At 27.2% G+C, this 8955-nt stretch overlaps 1 protein-coding gene across 1 annotated transcript; it reads right to left on the bottom strand.

Moving 5' to 3' along the window:
* Positions 1-863: 863 nt before the first annotated feature.
* Positions 864-1979, bottom strand: LOC145958672 (serine/threonine-protein phosphatase 7 long form homolog). Its single transcript, XM_083076180.1, has 4 exons — positions 1929-1979; positions 1471-1847; positions 1067-1298; positions 864-977 (listed from the first exon to the last, which is right to left on the bottom strand). Exons 1-4 carry the CDS (start codon positions 1977-1979, stop codon positions 864-866), a joined length of 774 nt encoding a protein of 257 aa, XP_082932306.1.
* Between the last annotated feature and the right edge of the window lie 6976 nt (positions 1980-8955).

Here is an 8955-nt window from a genome sequence, read left to right as displayed (position 1 = left end):
GAACAGAGATGGACATTAGAGAATAACATAATTGTGTAAAAAATTGTTCCTATTGTCACACTCCTGGTCATACTAGGAAGACATGTCCAAATATTGGTCATGGATTCAGTTCCAGCCACCATTGATCTTTATTGTTGTAATGAGTTTTAATAAATTTATTTAGTTATATTTATAATGTTAATATTCAATAAATTTAATTACTTGATTTTAGTGTCTGAGACTACGTTGTGTTTGTGTTGAAAGGGTAGATTGTGTTCGCTGCAATACTTATAATTATAATAGTTTATAAGCGACATAGTGCATTAACATTAAAATTCATATTACATTGATAAAGAGACATAGTGAATTAAAAGTAAAAAAACAAAAACATTAACATAGAGTGAATTATATAAGTTTTTTAATCTCTGTAATGGTGTCTAGCTCCACAACGAGGGCGACGTCTGTTATGGCCTGAATTACGCCGTGGAGATTGTTGCTCAGAAGGATTTGGTTCATCATCAATCACTGGTTGTTGAAATGTTGTTGAAGAACTTCTAGGTTCATTAGTGAATTCTGGTTGGTAAAGAGATCGCATGTATGATTGTGCTGAAGATGGAGTTCTAAAATCTACTCCAAATAAATTTGTAAAAAAATCATCTGAAGTTGTTGCAAACGAATGCCTTCTGTTAATTATATTTTCTTGTGGGGTGATGTGTGGAGGATTTGATACATGCTGATGAGTCTCTTCATACGATCGCATGGAAGTTGCACCTGTTTCAAATGTTGTGGAAGTCCTTCGTTGTTGATGGGTCCTTGGATCTTGTAGTAGTCGTGGCATAGATAGGAAATAGATGGAATTGAAATTTCACTCTATCGGATTGGCGTCATACGATAATTGCAAGACAAATGATGGGGGTACATGATGTCCATAATTGACCATCTGTATATGCATGCATGGGTATTGTTGTTTGCAATACTTCATATGGAGCCCATAAAAACTACAAAAAATTTAAACTTTTTTAGTTAAGATAATATGCTAAACAAAAGAAAATAAGAAACAAATAAAACTTTGATTTTAAAGAGTTACCTGATCAGTCTGAATGTGATCGAACCTTGATATGTATCCCACAACATCATTATGAGGTACACTTTGAAAGTTTAATACTCTACCCCCGCTCCATTTACAGACCAAAGGGAATGTTGGTGGTACTTTGGAAATAGGCGCAATATATGGCATGCGATGCCATGCCCAGGACTGTAACAAAGATGCACAACCACCCATTGTTTTGCTAGTAACATCTGTGGCTCTACACATTTCCCTGTATAACATAGCCAAATAAGTAGATCCCCAACTATATCGTCTTGTTCTTCTAAGATTTATTAATAAAGATAAATACATAAGATGTACCTTATTGTCAAGCATCAAAATACCTCCTATTAAACCTAATATATATGCCCTCTTCTTAAGATGGTTCCTCTGGTAATTCTAACATATTTTCTCTCAACCACTTTAGCTTAATCATAGAACCAATTAGTGACTCACCTTTAACTGGCATGATTCCGAGATACGTGGAACACATATCCTCCCATTCATATAATGTTGGGCCAATGACTGGTAAACCATCAACTCTTAGGCCAAGTTGAAGTGCAACATCCTCCAGTGTTATCGTGCACTCCCTTGTTGGAAAATGGAAGGTGTGAGCCTCAGGTCTCCATCTTTCAACCAAAGTTGTGACTAATGCGTGATCCACCTTGAGATGTCTGAGGTTTGCAACCCTAGAAAAACCAACTTCCTCTAGCATAGGAACAATTAGAGGGTGGGGTTCTGACATTGAGTGACAATAAGAGTAAATAATATTATCAATCTCCTGCAATGATTAACAAAATTAGTACTAATTTGTTACAAATTCATTGAAATTTAAAGTAAATAACGATGGTGTTCAACTTACCGTTGTACCAATGAAGGCAGACCTGTGCTCATTTTGCTTCCACAATAACATTTTTGGTATTTGGTGAGTGAAAATTGAACTAAAAAACAATATCTGAGTTTTGGTATTTGAAAAGTAAAAATCGAACAAAAAAATAATGTTTCAGTCTGCTATTTATAGACATCAGAAGTGGCCAGAACGGCCCATTCCGGATTCAGAACGGCCAGTTCTGGTTCCATTCCTCATGTGTTAATTTTGAATCTGGAACAACCCGTTCTGAAAGTAGAACAGGCCGCAAAACGGACCATCCTGAATCCAATTTTACCTCATCATCAGACCCCAAAACGCAAAAAGAAAAAAAAAATTAACAGCTCAGAATTTGATTTCCTGATAACCGAATTCTGAGAATGAAGAATAAATAATGATACTTGAATAAATAAATTAGTATAGGTGTTGTTTAGGTATTTTTTTTAAATAATTATATTTCAGTAAAATAATTCACACATTGAAATCTTACAAACAATACTTTGTAGAGAATAATTTACTGTCTCTGAAGTATGTGCGTATACTCTCTTATAAAGCAAAATATTAAATTGTTGACATTCCATTAAATATAACTAAATATTATAAAATAATATTTTAAATATTATTGAATGACTCCGCAAATTAAAAATTAAAGTTATAAAATCAAAGGCCATTAAATTTTTTAAAAAAAAAATAAAAGCCATTATACCTATAGTTTTATTCCGCAGATAATATCATGTTAAATGTGAACGTTTGAATCAGAAAGGAATGTGGCATCCTCTACGACATGCAACGACTTGACACGATACAACCTAGACTCCATACTCCATTTCTTAGTAAAACTAAAGTACACAATTTTTTTTGAATATTAATGATATAATAATATATGAGACATTCTACAAAGTGTTCTCTCTCTCTCTCTCTCTGTCTTTTCTGTTAAAAAGTAAAGTTCAAACTCACAACAGAGAATGGAGAAGACGTTTCGTTGTTTTCGCCATTTATTAAAATATTTACCGACTTTTTCCTGTGGCCCATGCACCCTTTGTCGGTGCCTCTGGTGCATGCCACATTTCATTGTGATCCTCACGCGTTTTTCTTTTTCATGTTTTCATTTAAATTTAATTTTTTTTAATGAACCACCAATTTAACCCTTCAAGAATTACCATCTCTTTTATTTATTTCATAAAATAATAAAATTATATTAATAATTTCTTCAGTATTAAATATTTATTAATTTAGTCTCTGAATTTATATAATTCACCGACATTTTGGAATCAATTTGATAAAATTTTTAGTAGTTGAAAGATTTATAATATTTAAAAATTATTATTTTATAGATTATTTAGAAGAAAATATAATATTTTGAAGACGACATCTAGGGTTCCTTCTAAAAAATATCTACTCATTTAACTGAGACATTATTTGTTACATCACAATTGCTTCATCATTGGACATTTATAACTACCATAAAATCACTTTATGGCAATGTGTTCTCTTATTTTCGTTTAATTTTTTCACCTTTTCCTTTCTACGTTGCTTTCTATATGGGCAATATATGCACCAAAGAATGAGTCCATATTTGCAAGCCTTCAAAAGTTAAATATACTTTATTAGTAATTAATTAAAAAGTTACAACTAAAAATTATAATAAAAAATAAAAGGTTATATAAAGTTACATTTAAAATTAATTATGTTTTGAACAGTTATTTTTAATCAATAAACATTAATAAATTTATAATTTAAAATACACTTACCTTATTTTAAATGAGTAAAATCTGTATGATATTATTCTTTCTTTTGTTTCTTATAGATATTTTATATTTTGGAGGAACTTTTGTTTGATATACAGGCTTTAACAATTTATACACCTGTCCTGAGAATTGGAACCATGGTTAACTTTCACCCCACAAACCTTGGTAATTATAAAGTTACAATTACAAATAAAAATCACTTTTCCGATTTAAAATAATTACCTGTTGCATAAATAGTAGTATATTTGAGTGATATTTTGAAAAGATTATTATATTTATTTAATTATTTTAAATTTATTTAGTTTTATTAAATAATTTTTTTTAGATTTAGTTTTGTTGACTTGATCAATTAGATTAAGTATTATCTTAATTTGATCTTTCAACAATTGGTTATATGTTATTTTATGATTTGGTGAAAGACGATTTTAAGAAATATTTTTTTTTTCATTATAAATATAACATATTGGCACATACAAATGGACAACAAATCACAACATAAATAAATTAATGATTAAACTACTATAACCTGTCTTTTATTTTGCATTTCTTGTACAAAATCTCATTAATTTCAAAAACTTTATACAAGGTTTCTCTTATTTTATAAATATGTTATACTTAAACTCAAAATATTTATCTTTTGTATAAATTTCACAAAATATTTGTTGCTACAAATTTTATCTGATCATTACAAAAATTTATTTCTGTTTCTATTTTACACAATTCTCTTTCTATTTTATAACTAGGTTGTAACTACATATATATACGATAGTAAAAAAATTTATTAAAAAACTAAACAATAAAAAAATATTAAGATAGCATTATATTAACATAAGAGAAAAAAAATAAAATAAATCATGATTTCATATATTTATAACATAACAATAATTATATTAACTTTTCGTAGCAAAAGTGTAATTAAAAATTAATCATTAAATTATTAATTTAATTAAACTAACTTTAAGCATTAAAATATAATTAAACACTAAAATAATTATTTTTAATTAGGATATTAATATTTTATGTGATTTCTTTTTTTGAAATTTCATTACAAAAGATTTAGAATTTGTAATTTTTAAGATATGAAATCATGATTTATTTTCATATATTATTTTAATGATATCTTAAATGTCTTGGTGTTTAATTATTTAATAATGTCAAATTTTTACTATCATGGACGAATTTAAATTTAAAGATAATATATTTCTAACATGGAAGGGATCGTTTTTATGCTGTTTAAGAAATAAAGTGTTTCGTGTAATAATGTACTTTTTGTTGCTGTAAAAAAATGGTTTTTTTTTTTTGTAAATTTAATACGAAAAATAAAGTTCTGGATTTATAACTTATAAGTACAACATCAATTTATAGAAAGGAATGATTTTATGTAAAATTCAGAAATAGAATCAACTTTGCATGGAAGTACGATTGAAGTAATTTACTTTATATCATTATTTTATTTTATTTTACTTGTCAATTTTTTATGCCAGGTTTATCCTTTTTAAAAGAATATTTTTATTATTAATTTTTGTTACAGTTTTATCATTTATCTTTATAAATAAAATGTGGTAAAATGTTAATGAATGATAATATTTTAATATAATATAATTAATTACTACGATAACCTTTTTGTTTTATATATATATAATTGCGATTATTTGCTTAAGTTCTTAATTCTTACATAAATATATTCATATATTAAATAAGAGATTTAAAGAAACAGTGCTTTTAATTTTTGTCAGGCTCTCATTAACTATTACTTTAAGGTTAATTATCGTTAAAAAGTAATAATACAAATTTTATTTTATTTTTGTTAAAATTCATATTAGAAATATATTCCCTTGATATTCAGTTTGATTTTTACAGATTAATTTTTAAAAAAATATATCTTCAAGATATTAATAATATTTTTAATTTTTAATAAACTGTCCTTACAATATTGGTTAACATTAATTTGTCTTTTTTTTTATAAAAAAAATTTATTGGTTCAACAATGAAGATCGTGTAAAATATCATGTATGGTAAAAGTATTTTATTTTATTTAATATAGTTATATTTCCATGTTCAAACATGAAATCACTAGTCAAATAATCCAAGTCAAGTTAAGCTGGTTAAATTGGACCACTAGTGTACACACAAACTAATAACATATTTAAAACCAGACAGGTTATAAAATAAATAAAAGATCGTTGTCCGTGACATCGAAGAGACTTGAATAAAAAGGCAAATTCATAAATTTCATTAATGAGTGATAGCAAAACAAAACAGAATGAATGCTCTTAAATCTGTGGTTAAGTTAGTTTCATGTTAGAGTATGAACGATGAGATTATTTAAAGTGCAATAATTTTGGCAGGAAAAGAGAAGACGCCACCCAGTTTTGACTGAGCCAATAGGTAGCTAGCAAGCTTTATTATCTCCAAAAGTTGGGTCCCCCCATGAAGAAAAGTGAATTGCGGAATTACCACGTTACCAATTAGGAAGTTGAAGCCAAACCTGGCCTATGAAGGAACATTATTTGAAAAGCAAAAAGTGCGTTCTAAATTAAGTCAGGTGGAAAAAACTGGACACCAGACCAACCAGTTATCCAGATGTCATGCATTTCTGTGTTGATTCATTATCTTATCCAAATCTCACCTTGCAGTGGGTTCTCATTTCTTGTTAACTAGATTTGCTAGAGTCAATAATTAGTAGCACACGCAAAATATTGTTGTTTTTTTTCCATGTTAGTTAGTACTTAATTAGTAGTAATACTTTAATGCTAGATCTTTGTTTGCGGATCGACATTAAATGTCTAAACCTAGTAATTCACGGTTGTGAAGGATAAAATAGCCCAATCTCACCACTCTCATTCCGTTTTGCCGCTCGCACACAGGGTTGTAGATTGTACTGTACTTGTCGTAACTAATAGGAGTATAGACCTGAAGTAAAAGCGCAAATCATCTCAGCCGCAAAAAATTAAATAAAAAGTTATATTTTAACATAAATAAAGAATTCAGTTCAAATAATTAAAAAAAATATATATTATAATATTACTTAGTATTTCCCAAAGTATCTTCTACTTAGTAAGGTATCTTCAACTTGGTTGCAATCATAGTATTTTCATATTAACATTGGTTAAAATATTTTTAATTTCGTCTTGATTAGCATGTCTCTCCAATTTAACTTCAATCATAATATTTTTAATTCGACTTCATTTAGAATATTTTTAACTTAACCTCAAATATAGTATCTTTAATGTAACTTTGATAAAAATTTATAATGCTAAAAGAGTTGGTCAAATTAATTATTAACGTCTCTTGACTAACCCTAGCCCACAAGACCTTGTGGGCTTTTTGACTATAATGACCCTTTTATATATTTTTTATTTTATCTTTTATAAAAAAAATTTACTCCAACTCATGTGTGCTTAGCTAAATGGGTTGAGTTTAATTATTTTGATAACTCTAGTAATAGCATGTTATATGTTAACTTTACCATACTTTTTTAAATACTGAAAGCAATAAATAAATTTATGAAATACATTAATTAATTTAATAGATTTTCATAATACAATTGGTTATATGCTTAAAAATATAATTATTTGCTAACTATACACATCATCTTGATTTATAATTGTTTAATTACTAACTTATACTTTTCTAAATTAACTAATTTGTATACTCGTTGAATGTATTAAATAACAAAAATTTATATATATATATATATATATATATATTAATTTTAAAATTTTAAAATAAATTTAGGTGATCAAGGCATCATAAATTAATTTTTGAATTTCATAATAAGTTATAATGAATAAAGATGATTTAAAAATAACACAAATATACCAATAAAAGAAACAAAATGTGAATATAAAATTTGAGAATAATTACAACATTAATCCAGTAATTTGATGACCTCAAATGTGATCAGATCATTCAATTTATGAAAATTCCATATATAACCTGATCAAATAGTTTACAACCTCAAATTCAATAAAAACATATCTCAAAAATCTTAAAAATAATAATAATGAATTTTTTTTATCTGACAAAATGATTTACATTACCATCTCTCAACCTTGTACCTTTCACCATTTGTTACCTTCTTCATCAACTGTCACTTGTCATCTCACTCACAAATAAATAACCATCTTTCATTTGTCTTGAGTTTAAGACAACACAAAAAAAAACTCATTTGAAATCAATGTCATCTCATTTTTTTTATGTAAATCTATCCTCAAATAATATATGATGAAATAAAAATAAAAATCTAAAATAATAGAAGTAGTTTCAATGAAAATGAAGAGGGATTATATGAATGTACTTTGATTTGTTCATGGTTGAAAAATATATGTAGTTTGATTGGAAATAGAAAAATGTGGAGAGACAAGAAATTTGAGAATTGAAGATGCATGCAACCTATATTAATTTAACCTTATTATTTTTTTGTAATTGAGAATGTGAATGAATTTGTGTTAAATGCATATAAAAAATAGAGAATGTTAATAGGCAAAATTCATATATCAATTAATTTTCGTAAAATATAACTTATCCCGCATCAGAATTATACAGACAATTTTTTTTTTGGATGGATTTTAACGAGAAGGGGATAAAGTTGTGTATGGATACTCTATTTTCCCTTACTCATAAGTTAGTAACCCACAACCGTGTGCAATATGTCACCCACTATCTTTTTTCAGTTGTTCTCATTCTTTTATTTTAAATAAGTTTTAACATAAATATTTATAAATAACATCCATTGATTTGATAAACAACTCCTGCTATACATTCTTGATGCTTTTTCAACTTTCTATTTAAATAAAACAAATAATAGTTCTGACACCTTTTTTTATATAGGTCGCATTTTTTTTTGCTTCAATTAGTTACATATATTCAAATAATAAATACAAAAATGGAGTTTTAATAAAATAAAAAGAGCAAGAAAATGATGTGGGCAAAAATTAAAAAATTGGTTGAAAGCGGAAAGAGCACATGAAAATGAAGCAAAGTAGAAAAAAGGGACTTTAACGGAAATTTTCGAACATGATGATGATAAAGTAGAAAGGCAAGAGAATTAGCGAAAAAGATTGGGAGGAAAAGGACGGGATCGGATATCGTTGGAGAGTTCCCTTAACAGACCATAGACATTGGATCATGCAATATGCACGTATAAAGTTTGAACCTAGCTAATGCAAATTTCTTCATCCTTAGGTCATATTTATCATTCTCATAGGGATAATAATAATTAAATGAATAATATAAAAAAAAGGTAGCGCCAGGAATAGAAACTCGAAACT

This window comes from Cajanus cajan, chromosome 6 (assembly GCF_000230855.2).
Source record: "Cajanus cajan strain Asha chromosome 6, NIPB_CcT2T_4, whole genome shotgun sequence".
Classification (NCBI taxonomy): Eukaryota; Viridiplantae; Streptophyta; class Magnoliopsida; order Fabales; family Fabaceae; genus Cajanus; species Cajanus cajan.
This window is presented reverse-complemented; position numbering and strand designations above follow the sequence as displayed.

Coding starts and splice junctions, on each gene's coding strand:
- LOC145958672 (XM_083076180.1), bottom strand. CDS start 1,979: ATGTTATTGTGGAAGCAAAATGAGCACAGGTCTGCCTTCATTGGTACA. Junction 1,848..1,928: donor CTGCCTTCATTGGTACAACG/GTAAGTTGAACA, acceptor TAATCATTGCAG/GAGATTGATAATATTATTTA. Junction 978..1,066: donor ATCACATTCAGACTGATCAG/GTAACTCTTTAA, acceptor AATTTTTTGTAG/TTTTTATGGGCTCCATATGA.